This window comes from Lytechinus pictus, unplaced genomic scaffold (assembly GCF_037042905.1).
Source record: "Lytechinus pictus isolate F3 Inbred unplaced genomic scaffold, Lp3.0 scaffold_19, whole genome shotgun sequence".
In the NCBI taxonomy this organism is placed as follows: Eukaryota; Metazoa; Echinodermata; class Echinoidea; order Temnopleuroida; family Toxopneustidae; genus Lytechinus; species Lytechinus pictus.
Genome location: NW_026974140.1, coordinates 9,732,411 through 9,754,444, shown reverse-complemented (window position 1 = coordinate 9,754,444; position 22,034 = coordinate 9,732,411). Strand labels below are relative to the sequence as shown.

General features: G+C 37.3%; 1 protein-coding gene across 1 annotated transcript in view; it reads right to left on the bottom strand.

Moving 5' to 3' along the window:
* Nucleotides 1-21,691, bottom strand: part of LOC129260688 (uncharacterized) — a 58,779-nt gene extending 37,088 nt beyond the window's left edge. The window contains exons 1-2 of the mRNA XM_054898640.2: nucleotides 21,445-21,691; nucleotides 290-388 (exon numbers count right to left, since the gene is read on the bottom strand). Of these exons, the coding sequence (XP_054754615.2) occupies nucleotides 290-388; nucleotides 21,445-21,556 (211 nt within the window). The 5' untranslated portion in view covers nucleotides 21,557-21,691. The remainder of the gene's footprint in view (nucleotides 1-289; nucleotides 389-21,444) is intronic.
* Nucleotides 21,692-22,034: the final 343 nt, after the last annotated feature.

Genomic DNA, 22,034 nt, shown 5'->3' with positions numbered 1-22,034 from the left:
TGTGGAATAATGAAAGTTATCAAAGCAAATTTATATAGAAGAAAGATAATTAAGAAAGACACCAACACGGATAAGAACACGTGGGGTGCGAATTATCATTGCCTAAAAAAGAACCACTGCCATGCTAGTTTTCTTCCTGAGCATATAATTTCCAACCAGAATCATTTCGCACATCACTCTTATTCTTACACAAAATCGAGCAAGGTCTCCTGGTTGGACACACCAAAGCTGGAATTTATAGTCGAATAACAAATGGCATTAAAATTCACTAAAAATGGATGATATTTACCTTTTTCACAAAAATCTCCCACCCATCCGGGGTGACATTTACATCTTCTTGGTGGTGCGACACAAGTTCCATGTGGTCCACATGAAACAGTGCATACAGCTGTAAAGAGAGTAAACAAATGTTGATATAGTTGTTAGAATTTTTTCACGAATCCTGTAATTTATTAGATTGAATGTCATTCAGTGTAAGGTTCTGTTAAAAAAAGCAAATGTTATGTTGAAATGAATTCATCTGTGTACAACTTTAGAACCATGGAAGTGAGAGTAACTACCTAATAGTCCCGGGGGGGCCACTTCCATTGACGAGTGGATACCATGCGCGACCACGGGGTCTTGAAAAGCACCCTAAACATGTATTTTCCATATTCTGAAAATGCACCCCTTAACAAGTATTGGCGTGTGAAACCCTACCCTTAACAAGTATTGGAAACAAATACTATTGGCAAGTATTCCCAGAACTGAGCCCCTAAACAAGTACAGCGATGTATTTTCCATATTCTGAAAATGCACCCCTTAACAAGTATTGGAAACAAAACGATACTATTAGCAAGTATTCCCTGAAATGAACCCCTAAACAAGTACAGATATATTTTATTGTTATGTCACGCGTCCGTCGGTCGTCGGTTTTACCTTTAGACACCATAATTTTGGTTTAGTACGGCCCCACCTTCCACACCTCGCGCAAATCGGACTCTAAACACGTAGTGTTGGGGCAAAAAGGACATCCTTTATAAAACATTTTGATTTTGTTTTATCATCCCCGCAAATTTGACCCTAAACACGTATATTTTTCCGAGCGAAATAGATACCCTTTTTTCAATATTTTTGTGTTTTTGACACCCTTATCACGTTACGTACGTAACGTGCCCTATCTTGAAAAAGACACCCTTTTTACGTGTTTTTTTGGTCGCGCATGGTATCCACTCGTCAATGTAAGTGGCCCCCCCCCCCCCCGGGCTAATAGTACTAAGCCTTTAGTACAACGTTTTACTACAAGCATGACATGTGTGTGCATGCCGGAGTGTATTTGGGGGTGGGTGTGTTTGTGGGTGAGGGTGTGTGCGTGCACTTGGGGTTGGCGTGTGAGTGTTTGGGTGGATGTGTGTGTGTGGGTTATCCACTCGTGTTTACGTGCTTGCAAATGTCATAAATTTAACGGGCGGAGGAGAAAATATGAAATACATAATAAAAAAATCATAGATTTGATTGTAAAAAGAAAATCCCCATACAAATCCCATTAAATTAAATAAAGGTGAAAATTGCAGGTTCTGCATTATTGGAGGAAAAATGAAATAATTATTGCAAATCTCAGATAAGAACATAATAGAAGAAATTAGAGAATGTGTGACAGGGATATTTATCGTGGACTGACCCATTTGCATACTCTGCGTAATCAGTGTTTTCTGCAAACGTTCTTTTTTACATCAATTTAAAAAAAATTGCATCTTGATGATTGATTGAATTTCCTTTTTCAGAATATATCGATTCATTATTCAATCAACTGTTTAAAAAAGTAAATATGTTTAAATATGTACATTGTAAATATGTACGTAATGATTCCAAGTTTACTTTTGGCATAATCAATATAAATACAGTGTTTATGTATGAATTCATGTTGTGCATTACACATGTTATATATATAAAATGAGGAAGAAATAAAATATGATTTTATAGCAAAAAAAACTAAATGTTCGATTCGATAGACATGTAGTGAATCGTGTAAAGCAATGGAATTTCTGATTCATAAAATGTTATTTTTAATCATCTTGGCATACTAAAAACAAAATCTTAACCTTTGAATTCGCTACTCTGTGATCCTACAAAATCTCCACAAGGCTTCGCCTCCTTATTTCTCGATCACGCGCCTCCTTATTTCTCGATCACGACAGAAATTGTTCCGATTGAGCAACCCAATATTTGCAAGCCTAGGGGCGCAATTAAAACGTCCCATAGATCAGTATACCGCATGCAAGAGATAACTTACGAATAATGAATGGGAATGGTGTCACACAATCTCGATTTAATAAAACATTGTTAAAGGTCAGGTCCACCCACGAATTTTTTTTTATTTGAATAAATAGAGGAAATCAAACTAGCAAAGCGCTGAAAATTTCATCAAAATCGGATGTAATATAAGAAAGTTATGATATTTTAAAGTTTCGCTTTTTTCACAGAACAGTGATTTGCACAATTCAGTGACATGCAAATGAGACAGTCGATGATGCCCTTCACTCACTGTTTCTTTTGTTTTTTATTGTTTGGAGTCGATATCGTTGCAGTTTTTACAGATTTGACAGTCAAGGACCAACTTGACTGAGACATGTGATATTAAACAATGCTTATTTCCACATGTTCAGGGAGGAATTTATTGTTGATTCGCTTGACAACGAGGAGAAAATTAGAATATTTCATATAATAAAATACTAAATAAATAGTGAGTGGATGACGTCATCAGTCTCCTCATTTGCATGCCGACCAGGATGGGCATATAAATGATTTGTAAATTAACTTTCTTATTTTACAACCGATTTTGATGAAATTTTCAGTGTTATGCTTGTTGAATGTCTCTCTTTTTATTCAAATCAACTTTTTGTTGGGGTGGATTTTCTCCTTTAATGGGAAATTCGGGAGCCCTACAGCTCAACACGGTTTGTTTGGGGTGTTTTAAGCTGTACTCAATTCATAAATCTTTTTCTAATCGTTTCGAGTAAATGGCTTTTGACTTTGAAGGAAAAGCAAGTTAGTTAAGTTATTAGGGTATTAGGTCACCGGGACCCTATCAATGCTTTTAATTTCACAATGTGCTTTTAAAATGCCTAAGACCAAGCAGAAATTAGTAAGGGCATAAAGTTAATTAACGATTTTTAATAGTGTTGAATTGTTGAGATCATGGTCGGCTGAGATTACATTACGAATCTTACGGGGAAAATATCTAGAAAAAGATCAGAAAAGGTCTGATATACCTGTGTGGCTATGATTAAGGAGGTGGATTAAAAAGTTTTAATGTTTATATATCCTGAACGTGGCATTCTACACGATGCAGAAGAGCATTTGGTGACGAGCCATTTTCCCCAATTACTTCATTATTCTTTTTTCTTTTGACGGTTCCACACATTTACCCCACCCCATATATATTTGATTTTTAACACTGGCGTATAGATGGCGGGGGCTGGGGGGCATTGACCCCACGGGATTTTACGATCGAGACAAAAAGAAAAAAAAAAGGAAGGAAAAGGGTGAATAATATAAATTTATGAATATTATGTGAAAATATATGGTAAAGTTATTTTTGCATTAAGAAGGTCAAATTTTGGCTCTCTCGCTATTCTCGCTAAAAGCATTTTAAACAGATATTTTGCCATGATAGGCGATTTCTTTCCCCTTCAGTTTTTAGGTTCATTAACACCACTGAATGCCCCATTTTATCCATGACGCAAAGTTATGTTCGATGAATTTAAAAATACATTTTATATGCATTCGCGAAAACCAACTGACCGTCGGCAATGTTGTTTTAATGTAGTGTTAAACGTGTGCTCCCACTCGGATAGTCGTTGTTTGAGGCCAATTAAATTCCGAATCGGGAATAATATGAATGCAAAGTAGAAAAAGAAACAACAAAATAAAATGAAAGAGTTCAAAAACCCAACGCACTCTCTTATCCATTCCCCCGATGAAGATACGCGGCGTTCATCGGCTTTTTCGGCGTCACAAACTTTCACAGGCGGAATTAAAGAGCAATGAAGGACAAAACACGACAAAACCACACGACTTCAAATCGTCTTGAAAATGACATGTGCGCAAAATATGCTAGTCTCTGTCGAGGCGTTAAATACCATTCTGCTTTACTTGTCGTAAGCGTTGAAAATCGCTCGAATTGCCCCCCGAGGAGGTAGTGTAACAGATATAGCCTAAATTGCTTTTCTTCCGCCTGTCTGTCAGTCTTTGAGCTACTAAATGGGCGAATTCCGTTCGCATGTGAACCGAGCCACGTTTAAAGGGAATGCATAATAATTCAAGGTCGCGATCAAAAATATCGTAACGTTTTTTGATATGCCAATGAAATGAATTATTCTCTAAAAAATAAAATTGTATAACGTAATATAATATCATGTAACGTATTTTCTATACTTCAATGGTAATGTGTAATTTTTTATGTAATCCCATTCTTTAATGAAAATGAAACGTTATTACTTCATATCTACCCTAGAAGAGACATTTGTGTTGAAATTAACCAAACGCACTTCATTATTATAATTTTTATCAATATCATTAACGTCATTATTATTATTATTATTATTATTATTATTAATATTAATATTGTTATTATTATTTTTAATACTATTATTATCATAATCATCCTGATTATTATCATGGTCTGGATAAAAATATTAAACAGTGAAATATTACAGTGTTTTCCTAACAGACGTACAACTTTGTAAACTCAAACTTAAGACTAGTATAACTAGGTATCTAAATTATTACCAATTTGATGAGCGGTTTTATCTCATCCAAGTTTAAGGTTGTAGACGGTTATATTGCCATGGGGGCAGTAACCTCGAGAGCATTACAGCTTTCTTCTTCTTCTTTGCTACTGGGATATTATCAATGGGAAGTCATCACTTTAGACCGAGGCCGCGAGAACTACGCCAAGATTCTCCAGACCACCAACTATTTTTTTTTTAAAACCTCCTAGCGAAGAAAAAAATGCTAATCTAAAGTAAGCCTAGCCACCCACCACCCCCCCCTGCCATGCCCACCATCTTGATCATGTGATATTCCCCCCTCCCCGCAGAAACAAAAATTATGCGTGCAAGCCGTTGTCTTTTGCCTCACAAGTTAAACATGCGTGATATTCTAATCATAGGAAACAATGTGTACACGGTTCTGAAAAGTTTTTAACGCGTAATCCTACTTTTTTTTACACATTTCTACGAGTACATTACACATGCAATGAACACGAGTGGTTATTTCTCACTAATAGCCTATATATACTTTGACATTTGCTCTCAGTTCGAAGGTCCACACGGGATTACAGTCATGATAAGGACATAGGCCCTATTCAAATAATGTGGAAATTGTTTCGTGTCGTTTTTTCAAGGTTTTGCCCCCCCCCCCCACACACACATACACGCCCTGTTCTCCCCATGATCCACTAGCGTACCTACGGGGGGGGCAGAGGGGACAGACTGCCCCCCCCCCCCTGACGAGTCACAACCCATGCAAGGGACATATCCCTGCCCCCCTGACGAGTCTTGAAGACCTTTTTTTTTTTTTTTTGCTTGTCAAATTTTTTTTCTGGTACGAAATCCTTTATTTGTGGTTGAAGACCTTTTTTTTTATTTTTGGGGCTGGTCAAATTTTTTTCTGGTACGAAATCCTTTATTTGTGGTTGAAGGCCTTTTTTTGTTTTTGGCTTGTCAATTTTTTTTGGCGGACGAATTTGCCCCCCCCCCCCCTCCTGTGGAAAATCCTATGATCACTTGGCATCAGATTCTATCTCCATGCACAACAATCATGAATGAACAGTGTATCAATAATGAGACAAGGGGAAGTAATGTCGTTACAAGCAAAGTGATTTTAAATTTGGCCGCCGCCTTCTATATTCTTTAAACACACGATCAAGACTATCCGATCGTCTCTGTCTTAATAATGACAATCGAAAAAAAACACGACTTCAGTTAAATCTGCCTCGTTGGAACCACATAGAAAATCACCTTGCAGCTACAATTGAAGGAAATCCGTATTCGTTAAAATTTGTATGATAACATTTTAAGCTTCTTATCATAACCACAAAAACCTGTACTTCTTTTTTTTTAAGTTTTACGTTCACCTTAAACTTGCTCAATTTGATGGAACGAGATAAATTTCAGCAGAACGAACATTTGAGTTCTAGCCAAGATTATTTTAATTAGTTTCCTGAAAAGTCTTCACCCGTGTCTCGTGGTTTCATTAAATTTGTAAGAAGAACTATGATTTCTCCCTGATATTTATGATCATGAATGTAATGTCATCATAATCTGATAATGATTTTAAAAGAAAATGGTAAGTCGAAAACCCCAGACTCGTATGGGTGTGGTTGAGAGCGTCACCCTCTTTTCGTATTGCAGGGTGCATAGCTAAATTTGCTGTTTCAACAAAATCCATAACGTAAATACCATGAATACAGTGATCTTTCTTGATCGTGGATCGACATTGATTGAATGATTGATTAAAACGGAATTTATTTCATTTCGGATACTGATTTTCCTGTTTGGGAGGAACGTGGAATTCCAGGGTGGTTCATGGCATTAGTCAGCACTTTGAAACACTTGATTGGTTCAGGAGCACTGGTCTCTCACAGTATAGTTACACTCGTCATGGTCATTGACAACCAATCAAAAACAAACGGCAATTTCCCAAGACTCCCCGAGTGCTGACACACGTTGTGATAACACAGAGCCCAGAAGGATTTTCTATTCAATGCAGCTAACTGTTGATGTAATTTGAATCATTGAAAAACATTGCTCGTTACTTATTCCAGAATACTTTTAACCAACGATGATGTTGCCTGATAGAAACGTCTTGACTCTATGACCGGCTGGCGCCAGAGGGCTAGTCTATAAAAATAGGATGATGCCTACTGCACGGATATCCCTAGATAATGTAGATGAGTTGTGCGACAATAATTCTATATCAGGCATGCCACAGCCACATTCCAAACTAACCAACGGTATGTCGTTGAAAATAACATAATGAATTGATCGTTTGGGAATCGGTTCGGTCGACATGACTTCAAAGGTATTAGACTGAATCCATACTGAACCCAAACAGATTTCAGACCAACTCTTGCTACATACAACAACAAATTAATATTCCGCCTGATTGTTACAGTCCAACGGACCAAATTTGGCTAATGGTTTGGCTAAAGTTGATATTCGAACCGAGAATCGTTTCAGTTCAGAGTTTACGGTCGGCCTACAACCGTTAAATAGGTGTGGCTGAGTAATCGCAATCTTTTATCGTCTTGCAGCCAACCGACAAACTATAGTTTTGTTAATCTTTCCCAACCGTAATGACATCAGTCAGGTAGCGATGAATGACATTTATGTAACCTCGAATCCGGCGGACTAGACTAAAGCGATGAAAAAGAGGATGTTTCTTAATCAGAATAAATTAGATGGAGGTAAGATATCCAATCCTTAAGAAAGGTTTCGTCTCGCGACGGCTAAACGTGCATCAATTATTAATTGCAGAGCCAAGTACGGCGAGGGATCGAGAATACATGAATGTGTTCCAATACCTCATTATAGATAAATCAGATTTGTATTTTCAGGCGGCAAACCTGATTAAACTTATTTAAGGTCTTTAATTTTATTTGTCCTTTATTATTTTTTTATGAAGGGGTATTAAGATTATTCGAAATTGATTACATTATTGTTCACCTCTCTCGCAGATCGTTTCATCATAACAAATTTGTTTTTATACCATTTTACCTGTTCTCACCCTAGTCAAATGCAAATGCTTCACCGATGTCTTCCGATACTATTGTAATCATGACTTGTTCAATGATCGACATAATACAGGACCTATTTACCTTTCGTCACGTTGTTTGGAATCATGTTCCATACAGTTCTATATTTATCAGTGTTCACTTTCCCCTCTTCTATATTTATCGTTTTATGACCATAAAGATTTGTACCTCTTCTATTTATGGGAATAATCCTATTTTTGGCATTGTATATCATCAGAGCATCAAACAGGGCCTGCACATATTTTATATTTGTTATTAGACCAATGCTTCACCCTGCCATTGTCTCCTATTTTTATATTCGTTCCCTCGATGTAAATGGTTCTCAAAATTGGCCCGGACTTTTTATAGCGACGCGCGAAGCTTGATTGAAATATTATTGCCCACGCTATTAATGCTATATACAGCTACACAAACGAAGCCGATCCCAGACTATAGAAAGTCATTACGTTATACCAAATGGCATACCATCAGTTGTTATGTCGGTTTCGCGTTGGTGTAACTTGGGCATTCAATAGAGGGTTTTCGCACAGGGACGCAGAATGAATCATAGACAGTAGCAAATGCATTGAAAATTGAAAAGTCAAAACACAATAAAAAAGCTGGGAGGTCTTTGTCGAAAATTAATGAATCGGAACAATAGTTTCGTCCGACGTTTCGAAGCTGAAGAAAAATTGCGAATCTGCCGTTTGTCAAGAGTAACGGGTGAAATTGCTGTATATCGATTCACCGACCCTCGACAAAACCTTCCAATTTCGTGAGGGACAATTGACAATACATTCTTTATGTTTCGGAAAGCGTTCTGCGAGGTTGTTGCGAAAACTCCTCATTGTGCTATATATAATCACACAGGCGAAAACCACTCCACACCGATCAATCCCATTCCGTTACTTCGAATAGCATACCATCAGTCGTTATGAAGGCGGTTTCGTTTGTCTGACTGTGACATTTCACCAGGATACATAGGCCGCCAAACACAAGGGGAAGTCACGGCTAAGTTGTTTGGTCAATGCGGTCTCAGTCGATTGGGATTCGTGTCAATGATGTGTGACTGGGGTATGGTCTAGGAAGATTCCCACTCGTTTTCCCATCGCGAGGAATAAAGTATGAAATTATACTGCACACATTATGTGCGATTTGGCGTAGGGGTGTTACCTGATAAAGCATTACCCTTCATTTGTCAATTCTTCCCCTTTCCCATGCAGTCCTTACGCTTTGTAGGTTTAAACTGAATGTGACAGTAACTCTAACACCCGCGTGTTGTAATTAAATAGACGTGTTTCGTGTTTAACATCACATAGGTACACGTTATCATTTTATTTCTTGTAAATTGATTTTAATATCCGAACAGCATGGAAATGAGCTAATATGATATGTACGTCACAATTGAGAAAATGTTGATCTGAATCTACAACAAGTTGAATGCCTCTGGCCGTCTCACCTGCATCACGCGATTCAATATAGCAGCAGTGCTGATTTTGAAAACTACTATAACTCGCACAAGATGTTCAGTGATACTTGGTTACTCTTATTTCCATGTTTTATGAACTAGACCAATACACTTACAGAGATATGATGGCAATTCAACAAAAAACCCCAACGTGGCCAAAGTTCTTTGACCTTACATGACCTTTGACCTTGATCATGTGACCTGAAACTCGCACAGGATGTTCAGTGATACTTGATTACTATTATGTCCAAGTTTTATGAACTAGACCAACACACTTTCAAATTTATGGCTGTAATTCAACAAATACCCCAATTTGGCCAAAGTTCATTGACCCTAAATGACCTTTGACCTTGATCATGTGACCTGAAACTTGCACAGGATGTTCAGTAATACTTGATTACTATTATGTCCAAGTTTCATGAATCAGATCCATAAACTTTCAAAGTTATGATGGTAATTCAACAGATACCCCCAATTCGGCCAAAGTTCATTGACCCTAAATGACCTTTGACCTTGGTCATGTGACGTGAAACTCATGCAGGATGTTCAGTAATACTTGATTAACCTTATGTATAAGTTTCATGAACTAGGTCCATATACTTTCTAAGTTATGCTGCCATTTCAAAAACTTAACCTCAGGTTAAGATTTGGTGTTGACGCCGCCGTCGCCGCCGCCGCCGCCGCCGCCGCCGCCGCCGCCGCCGCCGTCGCCGTCGGAAAAGCGGCGCCTATAGTCTCACTCTGCTATGCAGGTGAGACAAAAACTATTAATGTCATATATATATATATCCAGGAAGCGTGGTCTCGCGGACAAAAAGAGGGAAAATACTGATAATGGATTGATAATGAACTACCGACCAGACATGTCAGATTTAATTACTAAATGAATTGCATCACAAAAGTATCGCATGGAGTAAAAAAGCGATAGAAAGACAACAGAATTCATTTTCACATCACTATCAAGTGCACTGACCGAATAATCGAAAATTGTTCAGAAAATATCTACCAATATTGAAAATTATATTTTTGAAACGGTAAAACGAGGTTATTTGTTTTGTTACTACGGGGTCAATTTACTGTTCCTACGCATATTTATCACAATGGCATTGATATTTGAAACGTTTAAACTAATATTAAAATTAAACTAATCTACAATATTGTGAAATATGGCTGAATTAAAAAAGATGAACTTTCTACTTCTCACTTCTCACAACAGTCAATATGAAATAATTGAAGCGGGGAATTGTTAACAATTCCCTGATTGAACTATTTAAGGGTCATCCTTGATACGCTTTGAAAAGCATGATAAATGATAGAAATCTATTTGCTTTTCATGATTTATTAATAACATAATCAAGGGTGTTTCTGGTAGGATTTCATCGTCATGGTCATGATAAGTAAAATATTAAAAAGCGGTTCTGTCTTACGGGCATGGGTTATCATTTATTTGACTTTAAGAAATCTGAGCTGCAATGTCTCGCGTGTCACCAGAGGCGTCGATCCTGGGGGGGTAGGGGGGGCGATCGCCCCACCAATGAAAATATTGGGTGGGCAAACATATCGTTTTGCCCCCCCCCCCCAATAATTCCCGATGTGCAAAAAAAAAATTGTAATGTTTACACAGTAATCGGAAAGCGAGATCGAGATACACAACTCGCTCTTTATTCAAAATCGTGCTCTAAATGTCCGCTTTTCAGATTGCAATATAAAAATTTTTAGGTCGCGCTTTGCGCTCGCATCATTTTTTTAGCAAAACCCATACTTTTCACGATTAAATAGGTGAACAGAATGTCTCGTTTTCAGTTCTAAACTTCAAAAGAATTACCGCTTCGATTAGCAATAATCGTTTATTGGATATATATCTTGTTCTTAATTAAAAACGTCCATTAAACTGTCAATTCTTTCAGATCGAATATTCAGCTCGCGCGCTTCGCGCTCGCATCTGTTGTTCGTTTAGATACCCATCTTAATCATTGAAAAATGCTTAGAATATCAAGTTTTTAGGTCAGAATAGAAAGAAATTTCAGCTTACTATCGGCACTCGCATTATCTGTGTAGTGAGATATGTATCTTCATAAGTCACTACAAACAGTCCTAAACGGGGCCCTTTTTCCTGTTGTCAGTACTAAAAAAAATTCAGCTCGCGCGTCGCGCTCGCATTAATTTCTTTCTCATGAGTCATATATATATATATATATATATATATATATATATATATATATATATATATATAGGCCTATGTGTGTGTGTGGGTGCATGTTTGTTTTGTGTGGTCGAGCGCCTTTGGAACGTTGATTCATGATTTTGCCCCCCCCCCCCAATCTGAAAAATGGATCGACGCCCCTGCGTGTCACTTGTGTCTGGAATATGTTGTAAAAAGTGAGGCCCAGTACTAACCACGCCCGAAAATAAGTATTTCGAGCTTCTAAAAGGTGATATATAGAGTGACCGGAAACACCATCTTCATTTCATCTCATGCACTAACATGTGTTGTATTAATCTCCCAAGGATATTGTAAATGAGGATTTTTCTTTTTCAGTCACAGATATCTTGAAAATGTCTGCACGAATTTGAACTGTTTATTCCTTAGTGTTTTTTATCCATATAAATAGTATTAAATACGACATGAATAAAAGTTTAGTATTTTTAATAAGACCTTTGTAATGTCAGCCTAAGCCTGACATCCAAGTTTATTAATTTGTGTAATCTCTGTTAATTAATTTATCACTGGTTGCTAATTTAGGCGAGAATTTGTTTCATGTTAATACCCGGCATGAAATAGGTGTAACAAAAAAACACTTTGTAATAATGTTAATCGCATAGTATGATTTGGCAATATTAGACAAAAAGATCAATCATTCCTTTCCTTATGAAATATGATTCCCAGATTGCAAATCTCTGAATATCAAAGTTTTGCAAAGATAGAAAGCCAAATTTTAATCGAATGGTGAACTAGACTAGCGGGCGGTGGATAGCAATTTTCTAAAAATGAAACGGTTATGAAGACCATCCGCTACTTTCACTTCGTCCGAAGAAAGTACCGTCTTTTTGCTTCGATGACCGTAGTAACTCCATCCGTGTAATTACAAACACATATGTTTTCATAACAAAGAGTGCGAAAATTTTCTAGTCTACTTGGAAATAATAAACACCATTTCGCAAGGGAGGCTGTGACGTGTACTTCATTTGTGGATGAGCACGATATGATATGATCATAGTCATTAAAGTCAAATAAGAGCTTCTCCCCAGAGGGAAGATCTTAAAACCGTTGAGTTTCCATACTTTCCTTTTCATTACTTTATCAATTCCTTGGTTCCCTTTCAAATAGAAGTCACAGTTCCGTCTTGCCAAAACCTGCGGTTGTATACTCTTATCAAAAACACGATTTGACATTTACATTTTGAAATGTACAAGTGTTTATTTTTTCTCTCTTTGATTTTTAATTCCCATGAACCTCTATAAAGGTCGTTTCTTTTTTGTTTTTTTCTTTTTTCACAATAACAATTTAACTTGTGGTTACTGTAAAATATGAGTGTCAGTGATACAGATATTGGTAAAAAATATATTTACCGCTTCAAAATGAAAAAAAAATGAATCAAACTGTCGTGTGTTAACAATTTTGAAATTGGAATCGATAAAATAACAAATCGTGGCCCTGGTAGTTCTAACGTTTAATCATTTCCATTTCTAATGTTTGAAATTAAGTTTATACCCACTCTGTTGTTTGCATGTCTTCGAAAATAAAATCAGTTAGTGGTTTTCTAGATATACGACAATATCAGGGTGAACTAAATGTGTATGATTTTGTTGTTGTTGCTCCTTATATACAGTTTCATAGATTACAGTCATAAGTTTACAAGACTCATTGTTTACTACTGATATAAAGTCAATAAAACAAAACGATAAAAGAAAGAATAAAGCGGTACAAACTTATGAGTTATATTTGTAAATGTTATAATATCCAATTACAATCATGATATTAATAATAATAATGATGTTGATGGTGAAATGATAATGCTAATAGGAATAGCGATGATGATGATGATGATGATGATGAATCATGATAATCTTAATATCAGTTATAATAATACCAACAATAAACTAGTAACTATGATGTATGATTCATATAAAGCATGTATCAGTAGAAGATCTCACTGCACTGATAATAATATGCAACTTTTACATGCCGCTTAACACAATGTTTCTATAAAGCGCTGCATATTACCCTGGCTTTTGCACGGCTACTCAAATCGGGCGCTCAAGCATTCAAGGCATTTCTTATACCGGGTACCCATTTACTGCACCTGGGTGGAGAGTGGCAAATGTAGATAAACGCCTTCCAGAGTGCTGCGGTGTGATTCAAACCACAGACCTTGTGATGCAAAGTCTGGAGACTTATCCACTGAGCTTTTGAGAGTTTATCGGAGGGTTCGCACCATTGAGTCCACGTATGTGTGTATCACTAATTGTATCCAGTATAGATCATGTCGCGATAACTAAACGACCTTGTTGCGAACTTGTTACGCAGCTCTTTTCAAGGGGGTCCTCGGAATCAAACGAGAGGTGAAATTGAGTCGCTGATGGGAAAATGCCATAGCGATAAGCGAATGGCACACATGAGCATTTCTTTCGTCTTATATCACTTCATCAATTTTACTCAGTGCATTCTTGCTGCTAGCCTCGAGCAAGTGCAAATGACAGTTAAATGCTGCAAAACTACACTTATTTCCAACCAACCGGTAAAATGCAAAGTTCGTTCACACTCATACAACTCAAGAAGCACAAAGTACAATGTATGTGTTGCTTTCCGATCTTTGATTGCATGGAAACATGAATTCACTGTTTCCTCCGATGGCCATTCCGATCAAATAGGAGGAAGTTGGTTTGGTAGATTTCCAGCCGTAATGAGGAAGTGACAGTCTGGAGATTACTCATAAAGTTATGAAAATAATATATTGTCTCATTTGAAGATAACAATAACATGAATAATGTTAATTAATATGCATTCTGTGTATGCACTGCATAGACTATAAAACTTTTACTTTATTGTTTCTTTTGTCATTGTTTGCTTTCTAGAAATAAAGAATGCTTACATAAAAATCAAAATATGTGTGTTGATTTTTTTCTGGCTGTATGAATTTTGTTACTATGATTATTATTTTATTTCATTTCAAATCCCTATGATTTTCACATTATGCATTCTTTGTGGGGTTGGTGTTTGGTATACACCAATATTTCTATGAAAGTGAATTTTGGGAAGAAACACCTTTTAATCATATTCATCAACTTCTTCAATTTCATTACCTTTTTCATTATTAAATAATGATTTAGAAATTGTCAGTATTTGTCATGCTTTTCATTTTATAATCCATCCGAAGCAACTATGTTTGTCAGATTTAATTTCCAAAATGTCCAAGGACACTTACGCCCTGTCAAAATTCCCTTCCATAATAAGCAATTATTTACGATAATATTCTCATATTTCTGTGAGCCTCCAAATACCGGAATGTCAAAACTCCTCTGATTTTATATAAGCTTAAACCCATATCATTTAGGTGAAATTCAGTAAAATTCCGATACAAATTATTCTCCACGGCGTCGAGTTTGGCGCCGAGATCAACCAGCTGGTCGAATGCACGGTACTGGGGTGAAGAGGGCGTGGCAGTGCTTACACCCCCTGGGCACCTATTGTGGACGTGCTTCTTGCCTGCATGGTGCGTAAGCGCCCACCTCTGCTTCTCCCATTTCATTTCATGAAGATGGGGGAATTATCAAGATGATTGCCACATACTGAAAGGCATTATTGATTAGTTTTACGAACACTTTTAAACGGAATCATGGGTTGTTTTGTAATCTCTCGGAGTAAAACACATCTGAAAGTGATATATGGCAATTATTTCATCATGTTTTATTGTTGGGTATCGTGATGTATTAATATATATTATTTGGGGGTTCCATAGTGATCATTAGTTTAAAAGAATCACCTTATTTAACAAGTTATGATGCAACTGATCCTTGATTAACTAACCAATTCTAAACATGAAATAACGTTATATCACAGTTCAAACCTCCTTGCCCATCTTCCATGTCTCCTGATGCGCTTCGTAATGTCATAAAAATATTGAGTTCAAATCATAAACGTTGATATCATCAAAGGCGGTAGGGACCGGGGAAGACCTTGTTACCATTTGTTCCTGCCGTGTCAAAAGTCATAAACGTCTGATTGGAGAGATATGGTAGCTATGAAGGTTCGAACAAACGACAGAGTTATCAAACTCGTGAGTTCATCGAAGAAATCTAATCCAGATATTTCCGCCGACCCGGGAAAAGAATCTATTCCTGGACCTGAAATACTGATTAAATATTTCCTGCTATAGGGTTTGAGTAGTTGAGTGGGATTCTCGATTCTGTATAGGAAAACCCCTGAGTTGTGATTTTTTTTATTCGATGTTCAATGGTGTCTGTGTTATTCAGAAGTAGGCTTATGCATATACAAAGGAACGTTCTATTGCATTAAGTTCAAACTCAAGACATTTACAACCAAGATAAGAACATTATGTGTTACTTGCGCAATTAATAAATCACCCGAATCGCAGGTACATTAAACGCTCTAAAAATGCTCGAAAACAAAAATTATTGTCATTTTCATCATTGTCACTCTTCCCTGTAATGTTGACAGATATTATAACCCAAAATACAAACTAGCTTCATTTCAATAATTAAAAATGCCAAGATGGTGTTTCATAAAATTTGTTATGGGGTCCTAGCTCAGCTGCTAATATTTTAATATTTTAGCACAAGAAAGGGTATGCGTAACTTACAAACAGATTTATGAAACTGCTCCCGTCGAGAATGTAGCTAAATGTGCTTACTCCTGAAATCCTTTTCGTCACCGGGACTTCAACCCTGATTAAATAATCTTAATTGAACATCCTTCCTTATTAAGATTTGAACTGTTTTTTATCCATTACCGAAGGAAACGTCTCAACGGACATTCCCTTCACCAGTTCACTTCTTTTTCTGATCAGTCAGGCTAATCGGACATTAATACCAATTTCAATGAAAATCATTTAAGTTCCACTTATCAGTTTGTTTTCCAGCAAATGTGTCAAAGCAACCATGACCAATGGCATAGTCTAGAGCTTGACGATTGAAACATAACAGGTACAAAAATGAATAATCATGTACGTTCAGATTTAGACTACCAAGGATATAAATTGTGCGCTTAGCGTGAGTGGGGTGTGCGTGAGTGAGCTAAGAGTGAGTGTGCGGGTGTGTTCTGTAAGGTAAGTTTAAAAATACTGATCAAGATCACTTCGTGGCGACGATCCTGGTCAGTTTTTACTTAAATTCATCCTGAGGTGGTAAACCACAGATGGCGGTAGAAGATGGCTAATGTTGTAGGATTTGTTTTAGAAAATAACACAGCCAAACACCCAACTCCCCTCGTTTGTCCAATTTACCATTAACCTACACCATTCATTACAATACACATATTCTTTAAAGAAACATATTCCATGAATAACCTCTTCGTATCACGCCTAAAGTTGAGTGGAATATTGTGTAACACGAGCTCCGGTCGGAAACAAACACAGATGAAACGCGATAAAACACGAAAATAAAAATATTTGACACTCGTGCGTGAGTTTGCATTCGACAGTGTACTTAGCATACTTAATAAAGTAAGTGTGAAATTGCTATCGATACCCTTGGCGGTATCCCCTATCGTTCATTGACTTCTGATCGTCTGCTTGAGGTAGGAGATTTATTGTGTGCAAATTTTGCGAAATGAGCAAACACCGGAAGTGTGATGAACAGCAAGTTGGGTCTTTTTCTCTCCCCTATATTTTAAGTCAGTCGAGTTGATATTATTTGGAGCACATTGACTGTTCGGTCGGAGTCATTCTGAGAAATAAATAAGATTGTTATTCCCTGAAGTAAGGTTTTTCGACATGATTTTGCCCATTGTTATCCCATCTCTGTTCAGTGACATAATCAGACCGCACGGGAGCGTGGTGAGCGGCAGGTCCTCTCTGGAAAATGAGCTGGTTGTAATATATCAATGACTACTAATTAAACTTGGCAATATAGCACTTAACACTTACTTAACCAGAAGTCTTTAAGCGCTGTACAGCAATGCAGCATAATTACCTAGGCTTTAGCAGAGCAGCCGTTAAGCGCGCTGCGTTTCCAGGAATAGGTCCAGGCCAGGTACCCATTTACCTCACCTGGGTTCGATTTCTCGCTGAAGGAAATTACATTAAAGCTGGGATTCGAACCAAGGGCCCTCTGTTTCAAGGTCCAGAGACTAATCCACTGGCCCACAATGCTTCACAATCGGTTAAAGGGACTTTCCTCAAAAAGAGGTCTTTTGCACAAAGGGGATTCTCCAATGATTTGAATTTATGTGTTTCTGATTTGTATGTTGAAAAATTCAATAAATAAAATGAAACTAACTAATAACTCTAAAATATCATAGATCCCTACCTACCCTGAGCAATTAATTTGTATTAATACATAATTATACATTTTGTTATAATTATACTAGTCATTGTTTGTTAGGCTTGTGTGAAAAAAATATATGATTGCCATTTAAACTTTACCGGGGAAACCAAAGTGTCCCAAGGCAGTGTGTGACCTTTTTGACATATATTTTTGTGGTATGAATGTTGTAAGAATTAGGTCAATAGAATAAATTATAATTCTATTCAGCTGCATATTATGAGACTTCATGAGTTGCATTATGGGTATGGATCAAGGGACTAGAAGACCAAGCGCAGACTCAAGCTGATATCCTGTAATGGCGATATACTACCTTTAAAGGCAAAAATAACGGGAGGTATTAATGAACAGCTTTTAATTTATATTGTAATTAGTAATTGGAATAAAGACCCCAATGGACGACTGTATTTTGACGAGTGACGTACACCACACAAATACACCTGTATGAAATTCTAATTCCACTAGGAGCCATTGCAATATACGCCTGAGACGTCAGTGTGCGTAGAAAACGTTACTCATTAATGTCAAGTCAAGATTCACATGGATTACAAATTATGAGAGGTGATAGTTTTAATTATACAGTAAGTCTCCTCGGGCAAAATGACTTACAACTTCATCCAATTATTGTCGACAACACCTGGTTAAGAATAATTGCCACTTGCACATTTTTTTTAAAGAATCCCTCTTCAAATTCGTTGTCTGCATTTTCGCTATATCAGCATGATTTAACAGAAATTGAAAATTGAATGTCGTTCACCATTGTCCTAAATTTGGGGGGATTATTGCTACATTTAAAGCATTCACAAATTTTGAAGAAAAAAAAGGAATTTCACTGGTTTTGCATCATTCATCGGGGATTTTCTCAGACAGCAGCATTCCTCACGTCGCACACGCTTTTATCTAGTCGTGTTCGCCGTGCCACGTGGCGAACTTGGCACGAGAAATACCAAAGATTCGACATTGTAAATTTGTCCAAATCAAATCAGACGCGTCGAGCCGATAGACTCGTTTAGATATCTCCCCGTTCCCCAGCAGGAGGGAGGGAAATCCAAAAAACTATTCAGAAAAAAAACTTTATTTTTTGGTTAGCCTATTTACTAAACTTATAGGCAGGTTCAAGTGGTGCCAAATGTGATTAGCAATACACGCCAGACAGGATCGTCCTAGAGTCCCCCAAAAGTTCGTAATCAAGGTGAAGTCTGGTCTCTCAGATTACAAAAAATTTGAGTTATCAATGGAGGTATGATATCAATAATAATGGGACATGGATATTACTTTCTGTTAGGAATAGAAACACAGGAAAGAGTAGAATACAATCAATATCAATATAGAGAAAGTCAAGATTATCGGTCGCTGTTTGAGTGGAAAGGTCTATGAAAGGACACTAAAGGATAACAGAGCAACAAATTTCCGTCTGTAAAAATCCAAACCAAATTTGAATAGAATTATTTGTATAAAAACGTTAATTTGTAATGAATGAAAACTAAAAACATAATTACCCCTGTCAGACATTTTATTATCAATAGTGTTTCAAGTTTTTCAACTGTAATTTGAAAGATCGCCCATTACTCGGAGTTGTACTAGGCCCGTCAGCGCACACCACAACAAATGTCGAGATGAAGCTGCAAATGCTACCGTGGAAGTTCTCAAAAGAATATCAAAAGATTCGTCAGGGAATCTGATTCGCACCTGGTTCAAGTCAGGCGCGTGTAGAACAGACTCTTGGTATGTTTCCCATCCCGGAAGTTCCAACTGTTGTGCTCTCCTTGATCGAAAGCACGTGACCAGTGGCGTACCGTGGGTCATGGCATTTGGGGGGGCACCAGAATTTGTTTTTAGTTACTTATACGCTTTTCACACTGCATTTCCTTAACAGCATACTATTAACTTAACCCCGGATTATCACACAGCTCATGAATATTAATGATTTTACCATACAGAGCGCGATTAACCTGCAATTTCGACCTCTGTGATTGGTTAATGGTTAGCCCCACTTTTCCTTAGCCTAGTTTCGTTTCACACTGCATCTCTTGGCACAACAATTGTGGTGCTAGCACCACAATAGGCCGGCGAAGCGCGAGCTGAAATTTTCGTATATATTGACCCCAAACAGGGGCATTTTAAGGATTATTTTTTTAAGGAATCCATTAAGAGTATACATATCTCACCATAGTCATCTAATGCGAGTGCCACGCGCTTGCTGATTTTATTAAAATTACATCTAAACACACGAAGCACTTTTTGTAGACATTGTAATCGCATCTCAATAATCAAATATTGCGAGCGCGAAGCATGAGCTGAAAATTTAGGGAGAGGGGCATTCTAAAGGCTTGTTTGTAGGAATTCGTATTTCACCAACCGAATGATGCGAGCGCGAAGTCCGAGCTGAAAATTTTTGATATTCAGATTAGAAAAAGGGACATTTTAAGGACTGATTTTAGGAATTCATGAAAAGCAGACATATATCACCAATCCACTAATGCGAACGTAAGCAGGGACAGGAAATGTTTTATATTAAGGCCTAAAATGGGGCAATCACTTTAAGTAGTCATGAAAAAGAAGCATATGTCACTACATAAAACAATACTAACTCGACGTGCGAGGAAATATGTTTGGTGTATATTGACTTGAAAACGGGAGGCTTTAGTACAACATGATTATATATCTCGTTAAACAGACATTACGAGCACAAGGAACAATGAAGACATAGGCCCTGAGCAAATTATGTTTCATAAAAATATGAAAAAATATTGATGTAATATAACATTATAATTATAATGAAAAATAATTTCTTCTTTCCCGCTACGTTTCTCTTCCTTTCTCCCTCTTTTTCTCCTAAATTCCCTTTTTTTTTTTTTTTTTTTTTTTTTGGCCAGCCAAAGGGGGGGGGGGGCACGTGTCCCCCCCCCCCCCCCCGTAGTTACGCCACTGCACATGACGAAAGTTGGAAGGAACATCTCATTGCATGACTTTGAGGTATTTAAACACTTTCGAAGTTCCAGGGAACGCCTTATAGGCTACAAAGTCATAATAATGTTGATATAAGCATGATGGTTTAGAAGTCAGTTATATTACAAGCTAGAACCTGAGCCGCAATGATAATAAGTGAACAATTTTCAATTCTCAAATAGTCAGGCACGGCTCAAGGAAATAAAAATACAGCCTGTGTTCGTTCTGTATTTATTTCACTTTTCTATCTTTACGCAATTATTCGGTTGCCAATGAAGGTTGACTTCTCCTTCAAACGATATGATCTCTTCGCGGAAGATGACCTTCGGATATCAAATAATCCAGGTGGGTGTTTCATAAAGCTGTTCGTAAAGTTACGCACAACTTTACGAACGACTGGAACATGTTCTTAGGTCATAAATCAATTATACAGGGATATCATTTAGCATAAGAAAGGATCACCAGTTGTCCGTAAAGTAATTCGTATCTTACAAACAGCTTTATGAAACACCCACCTGGTCTACAATCACATTTATTTATAGTTGCGATTAATAGCTAATTTAAGTCAAGCTCAACTGTCTTATCTTCTGCTCACTCAATGCATATCTACCATGTCGGATATTTCTCACTTTCATATGTTAAAGAAAATGTAGAGTTCTGAAGAACATTTCCATCAGATTTTGGTGAGATTTTAGGGCTTTCCTTTGGTATTGATCATGGTCTTTGGTAAGAACATTCATCTACTTACGTTCGCAATCCCCTTGTGCATTCCTCCTCCATCCTGGGCAGCAATCCCTCTTGAAACGACCATACCTACATATACGGTTATGTACACCTGTTGGACCCAAAGCTGAAATCATATTGGTACGTGATCTTGAGAAGAATCCGCCATAGCGAGGTGATGAGTGGACTTGGCTTCTGTTATACAGAAAGAGAAGAGATAAAAAAAAGCTTGATAGATTCTGGTAGTTATATGAATACAATTATTCGTCTAAGAAATGTATTCTTATAATGTTTGACTACCCTATGCCAAATATGAATCATTCGCAACCACGTGACGTGCGAACACTTTCTCAATTTCGACTTATAGATTATTGGGGACATGACACATAATCAATGTTACACGAATCAAAGGAAGGCAGTGGCTGTAGAGGAAATGGTTGGTGAAATCAAGAAGTAACTCCTCGGTGAAATCATTCAGAATACTATTGCGTTTTTAGGGAGAAAGGGGAGCCCTATACACGAGTTGGTGATTGACGAAGATTGGATATGATTGCGGGTCGTTAAGATCTCTTCTGCAGTCCCTAGATGGCGTCACCATGAGATAAAATCCATGTA